Source organism: Lacerta agilis, chromosome 7, assembly GCF_009819535.1.
Source record: "Lacerta agilis isolate rLacAgi1 chromosome 7, rLacAgi1.pri, whole genome shotgun sequence".
NCBI classification, from domain to species: domain Eukaryota; kingdom Metazoa; phylum Chordata; class Lepidosauria; order Squamata; family Lacertidae; genus Lacerta; species Lacerta agilis.
The window spans coordinates 39,202,029-39,216,461 of record NC_046318.1 but is presented as its reverse complement, the minus strand read 5'-3'; the positions used below and the strand labels follow the sequence as shown (position 1 = coordinate 39,216,461).

Sequence of the window (14,433 nt, the reverse complement as noted above, 5' to 3'; positions counted from 1 at the left end):
CTGTGGCGGGTACCCATGCTGGGCCTGCCCCAAAATTCTTTGCGTACACTGGATCCTGGGCCACAAAGGTCCGGGGGTTCCTGCCTTCACCCACCACTACCTCATCCTGAGCTCTGTCGGGGTGGAGGCGGTCCAGTCTGATTGCGAGGCGCCGGCCCATTAGTAGTTCAGCGGGGCTCCGGCCAGTCGTTGAGCTGGGGGTGCTGTGCTGTGCTAGAAGGAATGCGGCAAGGCGGTACTCCCAGTCCCCTTGCGTCATGCGGCGTAGGGTGTCCTTGGTGGTCCGCACCATGCGTTCTGCTTAGCCATTGGTGGCGGGGTGGAATGGTGCTGAGCGGATGTGGCGGATGGCATTCTGCGCTGTGAAGGTCTGGAATTCTTCTGACGTAAATGCGGTTCCGTTGTCTGAGACGAGAGTGTCAGGGAGTCCATGGGTTGCAAACAGCCTGCGTAGTACCCGGATGGCTGCGGACGTAGAAGTGGATGGCACCAGTGCGACTTCCAGCCATTTGGTGTAGGAGTCCACTACTATGAAGAATGTTTTCCCCTGGAAGGGGCCCGCGAAGTCCATGTGCAGGCGTGACCATGGTGCTCGGGCGGACTCCAAGGACTGGACTGGGGCCCTTGGGGGATCTGGGCGGGATTCTTGGCAGGCCTGGCAGTGTTTGACCCAGGTGTCTATCTCTCCGTCAATCCCTGGCCACCATACATAACTCCTGGCCAGGGCCTTCATTCTCACTACCCCTGGGTGTGTCTCGTGTAGGGCTGTAAGGACCCTTTTGTGAAGGGGCTCAGGAACGACGACCCTGCTTCCCCATAACAGGCACCCCTTGTGGGCCGACAGTTCATGTTTACGGGTTGTGTAGCCAGCGAATTCTGGCCCGGGGCTGCTGCTGGGCCATCCCCTCCACACCCAGTCCAGGACCCGGGAGATGACCCTATCTTTCTTGGAATGGTGTGCAACTTCTTGTGCCTGAATCGGGCGGTCGGGAAGCAGCTCTTTATTATTACTGCAATATCATTTTTATACTGCTTTACATTTTTAATTAAATAATATTGCAGCGGTTTACAACCTACATTAAAACATCTAATAAAACAATCCAGAATAGATTACTAAAGAAAACCAAGTATGCATTCAAAGCAACATAATTAACAATCACATGCTAGCAAATTCAGATCATCTACTTTAAATTAATTTGGAGCTCTTGTGCAGCAAACTCACTTCCCCAAAATATTGGACTTTTTTATATAAGGAAAGTGATGGGATTCAATTGCTGAAATAGCCAGGCCACCCTGGTAATTGTGAATTTTTGTCAAAAGGTGACCAGGTGTGCAGCGTTGACTACTTTAAAAGAAACATCACTTATCTATAGACAGGATAAAACATGCCTTTAATCCTTACTATGTATAATAAGAAGTAAGGAATTCCCAGTTACTGCCTGAACTCTTGATCTTTTCAAAATGTGGGTGTATACTGTTCAACATTGTCCTGCTCATCAAACATGAATTAGACACCAATAAAATGATCTATGAATGCTTTAATATACTTGTTAGCATCCCAATCAGTATCTCTTATCAGCACATATTAACAGCAATTATAGCAATTTCAGCAGCCTACATTTCAGGCTTTATTATGTTTCACGTTTCTTGTCCTGCACAATCTGATCTGATGTGCTCACCTGAAAATTAATCATTAGAATAACCATCCAATTCTTCCTCAGCTGTATGTTCACCATTCTCTGGACTTAATACTCAGTTTCAACACTGTTGGAGTTTGAACATGTTTGTGCATGTGAGCCTATTTGCCAAGCAAGCATGTCTGGGCAGTTCAGATGACTTTGTGCAATTGCACACTTGTAGGTAAAGCATGGCTTTGGGTGTTGGCAGACCACCCAGTATATGGTATTGTATATGGGTGTATGATTTCAGGTGGCCCAAAGCTTATTTTGGGGTGCACACTAAGGTTAAGGTAAAGGGACCCCTGACCATTAGGTCCAGTCGTGTCCGACTCTGGGGTTGTGGCGCTCATCTCGCGTTACTGGCCGAGGGAGCCGGCGTACAGCTTCCGGGTCATGTGGCCAGCATGACAAAGCCACTTCTGGCAAACCAGAGCAGCACATGGAAAGTCTGTTTACCTTCCCACCGGAGCGGTACCTATTTATCTGCTTGCACTTTGACATGCTTTCGAAATGCTAGGTGGGCAGGCGCTGGGACCGAGCAACGGGAGCTCACCCCGTCGCGGGGATTCGAACCGCCGACCTTCTGATCAGCAACCCCTAGGCTCTGTGGTTTAACCCACAGCGCCACCAGCGTCCCTGGGGTGCACACTACCATTTCCTTGTACATTTCCATGTACATTGAATATTACTAGCCAAGTGTGGCACCCAAATGAAGCATTGGACCAGATGTGATGCTATAGTGTTTCATAGATGGTGCTCTTCCTTGAGGTAAGGGTGTATGTTTTGAGGTTGCCAGAAGCTTAGTTTGGATACATAAACACAAATTTCTTTTTCATATGTTCGTACATTGGGTATAACCACTAAGGGGGCCCTGGGTTAGATTTATGTAAGTCGTTGTTGCACACAAAACCACATGATTGCTATAGCTCTACCACCTATATTCCATCTCTTGGGTGGCATAGCTGTGCGGGGGGACTGGCCAGGTTTTTTGCCCCAGGTGAAGCCTCCAGAGGGGTGCCATTGAGGCTCCCAGGCTGTGTGTATGTGTACGCAAATGCATGTGCATGGGGTGCCAAACTGGATAAAATAAAGCCTAGTCTCCCCACTGCATCATGTATGGTAAGAATTTCAGTCCTGGTTCATGGACTACCGCTCCAGTATATAGAAAACTTGGCAAATAACTGCAACTGCAGTTTAATCGCTGTCTTCCCTTCCTCCTGTAGATGGCAGCAAGGACTCAAGTTTCTTTTGATAGCAGTAACTAAACCTTTCCAACTGTGACCCCCTCAGAATGTCAATTTCTTTCCTCTGTATCTCCTTCCCCCAATCCCTGGGTCTGGTTGGTCCAGCTGTCCAATCATGTAGTGACCGTTCATCTTCCTCTGTTTTGGTGGAGCCATTTTAGTTACCTATATCTCATCACTTTTCCACTTTTGATGTGCTGGGTTCCCCTATGTGGTGTTTGCATTCAGCTGTAATTCTTCTGCAATTGTAAGCAGTGTAATGGGCCATTAATTAAATGAGAAATAGTACCCAAAGGTGCTTCAGATCTTCACAGCCTAGTCCAGATGAGGCAGAGCCATGGGTGATAGCCACTGGGCAAATTAAGAATCTCAGGACCCAAGAAGCTAACATTTGTTTGGAAATACTTATTTTAAATGCATCAGCAGAAGACCAGTGAATACATTTCAGCTCATGAGTTATTAGCATGGAAAGTCTAGGGCTTGCTGGACCAAGGTAGCTGCTTGATTTGAGAGTTCCTTATTCTAGTAGCTCAAATTACCCAATATGAAGCATAAAAAGTGATAAATCACAGCTAAAAATAGAAGGAAGCTTTGAAAGATGTCTCAAGGTTCTGACTACTAAAGAAAAATATGGTTTAAAATGCTTCAAAGCAATACCTCTCAGTGAGGCTTCAGGGTGCTCAGCAAATCTGCATGTAAGTGAAACTGACATGGCAGAAGGAAGGAAAGTGACAGCTCATGAAGGCGATAGATTTGAAGCCGAGCTACAGCAGATATTAGATAAGCATACATGGTGTATGAAGAGTGCATTGATAGAGGGTTGAAAAGCAGTGATGCAACCCTGGGGAGAAAAGGTAGAATTTATTACAGTCAGTCAGGAGTCAGTGACAGGAAAGACAGACAAAGCACTGAATTTGAGCTTTAAGAAGAAAAAATAAAAGACATGAAAAAAGCAGAAAGAGTCATACACTTCAAGTTTCAGGACCCTGGAGATCAGGGCCACAGAGGGAATATTCAAATTAGAGACTTGAAGGAGGGCATGGAAGAGAATAAAATGACCAAAGTTTAGTCACCTGATAGAATACACTTGCTTTACACACAGCTGAAAGAGTCAGACATTGACACAGTGCACCAAACACTGACAGCACTTAGAGTTATGATGTGATAATACGCTTTACAAGTTATTGTTTGGAAGAGTAAGTATGGATCAGAAAAGGAAATAAATTTAATAACACAGAAGTGATTTTCCTGCAAGACCTGTGTATGAAAACCTAAAAACCCATGTACAGTGCAATTACAAGAAAATATTCAAGTTAATTGTCCACAGCGATGGTGACATATCTTCTGAAGCAAGGATTGGGTGGAATCATATAGACTAGAGTTTCCCAAACTTTTTCCAACTGTGGCCCCCTTTCGACCTTGTTTCCTCCCTGTGTCCCCACCATCGGCATGGAGCAGCTGTCCCCCATAAGTAAAAATCAATGCAAATAAATACAAATTTGATGTTCAGCCCCCCTAACAAAAGCCTGCCCCCCCCCAATAAAAATTCTGGCTACGCCCATGCCCTCCCCGTCCTACTGGTAGAAAGGTAGCTATTTAAATGTTTTGTTTGTAAGAACATGTTTTATTTATAGTTTTTATAATTTATATTTAAAAAACCATTACATAAAATGATAGGAACACGATGAAATATTGTTGAAGCAGATAAACATAGAATCATGGAGCTGGAAGGAACCCCAAGGGTCATCTTTCTAGTGAAACTCCCTGCAATGTAGGAAACTCCGCTAAAAGCATCCATGACAACCTCTGCTTACAAACCGCCAAGGAAGGAGAGTCCAGAACCTTGCGAGGGAGAACCATCTTCCATGTATTTTAAAAAGTAAACAACACTTATTTTACCCCAGTTATTGGACACAAGGGGGGAACTACAGATACAGTCCAAAAGGCACCAGTGGCGTAGGAAGGGCAGGGTGGGGGCGCTCCGCCCCCGGTTCCAGGGGAGGGGGGTGACACTCCCAGGCCCCTCCCCCGCCATCCAGCACCCTGTCCGTACTTTTTTACGGACAGGGCTGCCCAACCCGCCGCTTGCTCACCGGCGCTGCTGCTCCTGCCCGACCCGCCACTCGCTCGCCGGCTCGCTCTTTGGTCTAGGTCATGGTGGCTACTTTGGAATCTGCTGGATTGATTGCTTCTGTCAACAGGTGTCTTTTGTACAGGTACTGTAACGAGCTGGGATTACAGCTCCCTTACAGCAGGTGCCTCCCTTACAGCAGGTGCTTCTCATCTCAGCTCGTTACATACAGTGAAGATACCAGGTAGCCTGACATCTGACTGGTTGATAGGGGATCAAATATTTATTTCACTCATTATAATGCACATCAATCTCTGACTTTTGTCTTCTGGGTTTCTGGGGGTTTTCCTTTTGTTATTCTGGCTCTCACAGCTACAATAAACCTTCCATTAAAATTATGGACTGGCCATTTCTTTGTCAGAGGGCAAACGGGCAAATTTAACAGGGGATCAAATACTCCCCCCCCCCCACTGTACCTGTGGTGACTTGCTAGTCTTTGAGCTCAGTATCAAGCCATAAAATACGACAATACACATTGTGCTATATGATGACAACTGAACATGTTATTTGCATAATTATTTCCCTAAACAAGCTGCTTTTCATAAAGCAATCATAAGTTCATTTTCAATACATGTTTCCTTTAAAGATAAAATTGAATTATAAAGCACATTATTTTAAGCTTTTTCCTCTTTGTGTCTTGCTGCAGATAAAATAATGGGTTTGTTCTTTCATTGCCATGTGCTGAGTGGTGCGTCCTGTGCATTAATAATTTGGGGTCATTCTCTATGTACCCTTGATGAGGCGGGTGGGTGCAAGAATGCAGTGAGAATGTTGGTATTGCTGTTATTTCTTGTTTGTTCTGCTATTACTTTGCTTTCTTCACTTCTGTCGTGAGTTCATAGGATTCCAGCCAAGTTTTGCTGATGTAATCCTACTGTAACTGGTATCAAGGACCCTAGCATAATGGAACTAGGCTGCATGATATGCATACTCGGAGATTCAGCATGGTTTATTGACTGGCTTAAGGCTGGCTCACAAGTGCATATTCCTCATCTAATTACTGCAGCAAGCAGTGGTGACTATATGTATGAATGAGCCATCACAAATCAAAGAGTATGAATAGAACTTTCATATTATCTCACATCATCGCTCCACAGTTTTTTTTTCAATGCACTACTTTATACATTCATATGCAAGTCATCAGGCATTGCATATGTAACATGAAAAATGTTAACTGGAATATAACATGGCACTAACATTATCATTGCTTCTTTCTGAGTTGAACCACACAGAGTATGTGTTAAGTAATATTTTATTTTCATTTACACAGTAATATAGCTAGAAGTATTTAGGAAATAATGTTAGGATTTATTAGAGCATTTGTTTACCATATTTGTATTTTGAGAAAATGGTTGGCTACAATTCTTAATTATCTTATTTACTTATTTAGTAATTGTAATAATTTTTATTTAGATCTGCTTTGGATATTTCATGCTAGCTACAATAAGCTGACCTCAAGTTTGAATAGTGCTAGCAGTCTGGAACTAACAACTGTGATTCCACTTTAGGTAATCTCCTTTTGTTTGTTACCTCACTTGTCACAGCTTGGTTTTTTTGTTGAAAAATGAAAATCCATGACTTCTTATTGTGAACCTTTTACTTTCTGATATTAAGAAAGGAATGTTTGTGCATATTGAAGCAACATTTCAGGATTTGGAGGTACAATCCATCAGATCAGATACAATATTTCATTTCTAATCCCACAATTAAGTAAAAGCCTCTTAGACATTTAGTGCCATTAAAAAAACTAGTGGTAGAAGCTAAGGATGCCTACAGAAGCTTAGTCTCCAAAATTTACATTTTAATTGAAAGTTCTACAGGTGCTAATTTGGGGCTCAAAAATTGTGGGAGCAAAGCTTAAAAGGAGAAATGGAAGGTCACTGCTGGAATGCAACTTGGCAAGGAACCCTTTTAGATCAATTTCAGTGTATATGACAGAATACTCTATAAAACTGTTGCTTGGATGTATGGTCCTAAACTTTGGTTAAACTGATGTATATAATGCAAAGTCTGTTACTGGAGGTTTGTAAACAAAGAGGGATATGCTTCCATTTAGGGTGGGAATGAAGACCACCATTTTTGAAATATGGTCATAGGAAAAATGAGGAAAAAATGCTGGACAAGATATATTACTATTTTATTTTTATTATTTCAATTCTGCTTTGCTAATTAATTATGCCCAAAGTAACTCACAACACAACAAAAATGCAAATCAATAGATCATAACAATAACACTCAATTACTAGATAATTTCAAAACATAATATGACAATCCAAGTAATAAATTTTGATAATATAGACATTATAACATTTTAAATTGCTAGAAAATAAACTATCGTTAAAACGTATCAGTATCAACCAAATACAATAAACATTTCTAGTGTAATCACTTATTGGTAATAAGCTGTCTGATATAGACTTAACAAAAAGTATGTAATTGTTATATTCATATGCCCCAAATTAGTATTATTGTTCATGCTTGTGAGAGACAAATTTATTTAATAAATTGCATACTGCCACAATAATAATAAAAATAGCAATCTGTCACAGTGCCGGAAAAATCCAGCTCGTTTCAACTTAGGTTTTTCTAACAAAACATTTAGTTTTTCACAATTATGTAATACTTTGCCAACAATAATGGTAATGACAAGAGTAAATATGCTATAGAAGATATGGTTTGGGGAAGATGAGTTTACAACCATGAGGACAAGACAACTTTTCTTGGCCTATATACAGAATTGTTAACCATGCACTGTGTAGTGGCTGTGGCAAGCCCAATATTCTCGGTTTTCTGGGATCATACAGAATGGAGTAGGATATGGTGTGGAGGCTGTAGAATGGAGAGGTGGTTGAAATGCCCCTTCCCAATTAGAATGGAGGAGCCACTTTAGATTCAAGCCAATGTGAATAGAAATACTTATCTTGATGAAAGTATATATGAGTTACCTAAATTTGTTGTCAGTCACTGATTTTCTTCCTATCAGTGAATACTTCTTCATAACAGTATCTAATCAAATGAACTGGAACATCACAAGTCTAAGTTTACTATGGTATCCTTCTGGAGTGGCTGTCTGAGTTAGGGTTGGGTGGTACCGCTTTGAAGTGGTTCTGGTCCTGCTTGGGTGGATTTTTCCATGGGCTGATGCTTCCAGAGTTCTTCAGCCCTGTGGAGCCCTCAGTGTGGGTTTCCTCAGGCTTTGATTTTATCCCCTATGCTGTTCAACATCTACATGAAATTGCTGACTGGGGTAATCTGGAGTTTTGGAGTACGTTGTCAGCAATATGCTGATGACACACAGCTCTACTTCTCCTTTACATCTGCAGGTGTGGCAGTGGATGTGCTGGACCCTTGTCTTGCCTCGGTAATGGACTGGATGAGAGCCAACAAACTGAAGCTCAATCCAGATAAGACTGAGGCACTGTTAGTGGGCGGTTCTCTAGACCAGATGGATGGGAGGTTGCCTGCTCTTGATGGGGTTACACTCCCTCTGAAGGAGCAGGTACGTAGCTTGGGGGTACTTCTGGATCTTTTGCTGTCACTTGAGGCTCAGGTGTCCTCAGTGGCATGGAGTGCCTTCCATCAGCTTTGGCTGGTGGCCCAGCTGCACCTTTATCTGGATAGGGATAGCCTAACTACTTTCGTCTATGCTCTGGTAACCTCTAGGTTATATTACTGCAACACATTATACATAGGTCTGCCTCTGAAGACAGTTCAGAACATCAGCTGGTGCAGAATTCGGCAGTCATGTTACTTATCAGCGCAAGATGATTTGAGAATATTACATTGATTCTGTCCTGGTTGCCAATTAGTTTCTGGACCCAATTCAAAGTGCTGGTTTTGACCTACAAAACCTTAACAGCTCAATACCTCAAGGACTGCCTCTCCCTATATAAACCAACCCAGACTCTGTGATCATCATATGAGGCCTTTCTTTGTGTGCCTCCTCCACAAAAGTTCTGGAGGGTGGCAATATGAGAATGGGCCTTTCCTGCATTGTCTCCCCATTTGTGAAATGCTCACCACAGGGAAGTTTGCCCGGCACCTTCATTATACACCTTTAGGTGCCTGGTCAACCAGGCCTTTGGCTGAGTATCATCGTATATTCTTTAAAATGTGTTTGTGGGAGGGGGTGGTTGCTGGTTTGTTTGTTTTGTTATTGTTTTATATTTTTATGCTGTGAATCGCCCTGAGATCTATAGTTGAACGGCGGTATACAAATTTAATGAATAAATATATTTGTGAAACCCCTGAAACTGATGAATCTAGATACACTGAAATGTTACCCAATACTTTTAGATTACTTCAAGTATGCTGGTATTTATTTTTTCTTTCTTCCTTTCTTTCCCCATCTTTCTTGTCTTTTCCCTGGCAGATGCATAATGAGCACTCTGATGCAAGATAAAGTCAGTGAACAACTATAAAATGCCCAGATTTGGGTCAGCAAAGGCAGTTCAGATTCAAAATTCTGACAGCGATAGCACCATGGTGGAGAAACCAACTGGAAGAAAGGTATAAAAAGAAACTTGATTAAGAAGATTACATTGCAGCTAGGCAAATTCTTGAAAGCAAAGAACATGTATGAGTCAGAAGAGATAGCATTATGTGCAACTAAACAAAGTTGTAGGAGGTACTTGCTAAAATAACTATGCCTGTGGTGTAATGAGCTAAAACCCACCATAATCTCCCCTTTCACGGTGCACCCTGAAACTTTTTCATGCATTCTCTCATAGCTGATCACATTACATACATTTAAGGTATTTTAAAGTTGATAAAACACAAACTTGAACCACATTGAATTATCCAAAGTATCCCTCTGATTTTTAAAGAAACATACCCAACATTCATTTTAAAGGATTTATGTTGTGAACTTCTGATATTTTATTTTGAGTAGAATTCAGTATGTATCATATTAAGAGTACTATGAAAAGACTGTTGTCTACCTTACAGTATTCCAAAATTAATTTCTTCTTTCAATAGGGTTTAAAGTAGGCCTATTAGCTGCTTTTATCTGACTTAATCCAACCTGGTGACATCCAGGTATTGGAGAACTCCAACCGTGCTCCACTTCATCTAGCATGGTGAATGGTCAGGTATGATGAGAGTTATAGTCATTCAATATTTGGAGGGCACCAAGTTTGGAAAGCCTGGTTTAATCATTGCATTTAACCAATAAATTTTATTTTATGTTTAAATAAACACGTTTATTACCAAAATACCAATATGGGCAGGGGCGTAGGAAGGGGGGGGCGGAGGAGGTGGTCCACCCTGGGTTCCATCTGGGAGGGGTAACAAGATGGCCCTTGCTTCCCCCCAGCTGAAGAGTGGCTGAGGGCACACACTCGCGCAACGTCCGTACGGGCTGCTGCTCGCACGGCAGCCTGTACAGTCGCCATGCAAGCAGCAGCCCGTACAAGGTGCGCATGTGTGGCATTCCATACAGACTGCACATGTGCAGCATTCTGTATGGGATGCTGTGCATACGCAGTCTGTACGGGCTGCACCGCCCCGGGTGCCGAAGAGGGTTCCTCTGCCACTGAATATGAGAAATGTTAAAAACGCTGAAGGAAGTGCGGTAACTTAGAATTTTAGAATCTATGGCTCTGCTAAATATAGTTGTCATTAAGGTTGCTTCCACATTGGTGGGAAGAGGGAATTGCTGGTGTTTTCTCTCTCAATTTTTTAGTCCATACAACTTCATTACCAAATTAATGCATTCTATGTTGTCATCCCATGTTATTTCAAACCTGATTTCTGGTAAACATTTGATAATAATTGGACATTGTGAACATGTGCCATTTAGGTTTTTTTTTTAAAAAAAAAAATCTTTATTGAAGTTTTAAAATTAAAACAAATATAAGCATCATACCAAGAAAACAGAAAAGCCAAATAAACAGATCATATCTCAGAACATATCTGAGACTAAGTCTTAACCAAACATAACAAATTACATTTTAAACAAATTATATCTAACCTTACATATCAAATAGACAAATAAAGCAAAAGAAAAAACATGTTAAATCATAAAACTTAATATTTATCAGCACTTCTACTAATTTATCGTTTTTCTCCCTTTCTACAGTGGTGCCTCGCAAGACGAAATTAATTCGTTCTGCGAGTGCTGTCGTAGAGCAAATTTTTCGTCTTGCAAAGCACCAACAGGGGAATAGCGATTTGACGGGGGGGGAGCGGAAATTTTTCGTCTTGCGAGGCAAGCCCATAGAAAAATTCGTCTTGCGAGACAGCCTTTCGCTAGCGAATGCCTTTCGTCTAGCGAGTTTTTCGTCTAGCGAGGCATTCATCTAGCGAGGTACCACTGTATTTCTCTTATCCTATTCTATTCTATATATGTCCCAACATTCGTTCAACACATATCAATTACTCCACACCCATCACTTGACTTCCACTTGGCTTCCTGTCGGGTTTTCCAAATTCCCTTTAATTTTAACTGCGTTGATATCTCTTCCTCTTATTTATTATCCTCTATCTGATTCATTTATCCCTCCTACCTTATATTACTTCATGCGGAATATTTAGAAACAGATCCAATACTTCAGTGTGGGGCATTCCTTTTTCATGTACTCACCAAAATTTTCTCAACTTTTCTGGAATTTTTGGTTGCTGCATCCCCTGATCGAATCTGTCAATTTTGTCAAATCTATGTAACTAAATACTTTCTCCTGCAATTCTTCAATTTTCAGCACTTGTTTTTTCCAGTACGTTGCGATCAAGGTTCTTGCTGCAGCTGTTTCGTATAAGAATAATTTTTCAACCTGTTCAATTATCTCCTCATCTACTATCCCCAACAAAAAGGATTCTGGGTTTTTCTTTAAATTGTATTTCCAAATCTTTTTTATTTCCTCAAAAACCTGATATTGTGCAATTGCTTGAAAGCTTCCTGTTCACAAGTTTAGCCTGTTTTATTGCTTCTGGCTTAGTTTAGCATGGGGATGGGGGTAGGGAACAGATTATTAATTGTCTCGCATCTGTTCCCTGTTCTCTCTCCAGGGAGAATGAAATTAATTGCTTCCTTCAATTATTTGTTCCTCCTCTTATTGCAAAACACATTCACTACAATAAAAAAGAATGGGAATTCAAGCACAGCCCACCCATAGTACAGAGCTTTCTCTTGCCGGTAGTCAATTTATTGGTCCTTAATTGGCACAGCACTGAGTCCAGGTGCTGGTCCTGGGCTTGCAAGGCCTCTCCCAATTCAAATGTTACTGAAAAATAGAGGTGGGTATAATCAGTGTACTGATGCCACCTCATCCAAGTACCCCTAATGAGTGCTCGCAACAGATTCATATAGATGTTAAATAATGGTACCCTGCAGCACCTGGCAGCACAGAATGCTGCTCTCTGAAACCAACTACAAAACAGTGTCCTGAGTTCCCATCCCACAGAGCCAGTTCAGGAGGATACAATGATCAAGGCCATATACCTAGGGATTTTTCATATCCTAAAAAATCAAAAAGATGGCAGCACAGATTATTGAAAAATGTTTCTTTAGCAAGGGAAAAAACTGTGTTAATACTCTCTAGTAACAACTGCTGAGAAAAATATTTATGCTTTAACACACCAAAGTGTTGGAAACATGTCAGGAGTGCTGTGAATCTGTGTAGCCGTCTTTTTATTCTTTTTGTGTCTTTGATTTGTGTTGGAGTAAGCTGGTTTTGATCCCTTTTTTGAGAAAACAGTGAAGCCACCTTGTACATTCCACTCCTTTGAGTAGTGGCTAAGTGTACTTTAGATACAAAACCTTTGAGAGTGAAGGATCAGATTTCCATAAGAACTAACATGAAAAATTTCCATGATCCGTATATCTTAAAGTGATAGAATCTGAGAAATTAAAGTGCTCTCAAGTGGCATCAGGTCCAAGCTCCTCCAAGCAGTAGAAAACCAGCCTACTTAAAATTACCCTTATCATAGTAGTATGCATCCTGAATTTCAATGATGGACATTCTTGAGAATAGGATGGAAATGACCTTGAGAGGTCATCAGATCAACTTGTACAAATATAGAGCTGCACTGTATCAGCTGCATATTTGAGTTCTTTCAACAATGCCAACCCAGAATGATGGCAATATTAGTTACACCAAGCTACTTGGGGAATTTTTTTATTTGACACAGGCAACTTGTTGCCTTGCTAAGCTAAAATGTGGATAGTAACTAACCAGGATGGTATAACAGCCCTTTAATTTCCAGTTCACAATCCTAACAGCTAGGGCACAAAATGGTTCCTCCATCATCCATGTACTTTTAAAGTTGGTTTCATATACAGTATCCAGATCTACTACGGTCCGTATATCCCTGGGGCTATGGTCTTTGATTGTAGCATCCTTTACAGCTATAATCTTAGCTATCTAGTGGAATGAGATCAACAGCAGTCACATAGCATTGCCTAATGATGTTGCAACTCCTGCTGTGACCTCCAGGCCTATGTCTCCAATGAGCTGCAGAGAAATATTGATAATTAACAGTTTAAGTATCAGCTTTGTAATTAGCCTTTAACTGGATAGTTTCATAATTGGTGGTATTCAAGATTTTTAAAAGAAAATAAGTTACAAATTATTACGGTGGATTGTTGTATTGCTCTGAAAATACGGTGTAAATTTAAGATACGGTAGCAAGATTGTGGCAAGTAAAATATATTCCATGTATTGCTGCCTATTAGTGACGATTCATGAAAAAGCAGTTTCTCTAACAGACATAATCATGGCTACATTGAGTGAAATTTAGTGTAATCTGCTTGCCTACATTTGTTCAGTATTATTAGATGAGCAGACAACTTTAGTTTGAAAAATATAACTTAAAAATTCTGAATGAACAAGCCATGGGAAATGATTAGTTTGTTTTCTGGTTTTGAAAATCCATTAAAAATATTAATTGCTCTGTTTAAGATGCTAAGTCGGATTGAAATTTAGAATTGTACTTACTACATATATTTTATGTGAATATTTTAAAGAATTTTGCTTTCATTAATTAATATTGTCTGCTTCATAGCAGTAATTTTCATGACATAAGAAAGCTAAGATATTTTTTTTAAAAAAACTTAAAGTAAATGCTGTTTCACATCTGCTCTGTTTTCTACCTACTAGTTCCTCAATATTCAGCATAGTAAACATTTTAATAGATGGGGGCTGGCCAACTTTTTTCAACATGGAGAAATTGGATTATCCCCTAGAGCTGGACTCCATGGATGGGGAAGAAATTGGATGTCATTCACATTTTAATGCTAATCTACCTAATTTGCATTTCTGGAAACAATCTGTAAACCAAAACAATAGCTATGCTTTTATATTCACATAGCTCCATTTTTTTTGATACAGTTCTTCAACCAAAAAAAGAGTACAAAAATGCATATTACAGAAATTTGCTTGTT

The 14,433-nt window shown here is 40.7% G+C and overlaps 1 protein-coding gene across 3 annotated transcripts in view; it reads left to right on the top strand.

The window, feature by feature from the left end:
• ANKRD12 (ankyrin repeat domain 12) overlaps nt 1-14,433 on the top strand; it is a 55,059-nt gene that overhangs the window by 11,853 nt on the left and 28,773 nt on the right. For 2 of the 3 annotated variants that reach the window (XM_033154903.1, XM_033154904.1), the window contains one exon: nt 9,427-9,563. In XM_033154903.1, the coding sequence (XP_033010794.1) occupies nt 9,477-9,563 (87 nt within the window). In that variant the 5' untranslated portion in view covers nt 9,427-9,476. Of the gene's footprint in view, nt 1-6,467; nt 6,563-9,426; nt 9,564-14,433 lie in introns of those variants that run through there. The other variant, XM_033154902.1, reaches the window with a different exon arrangement.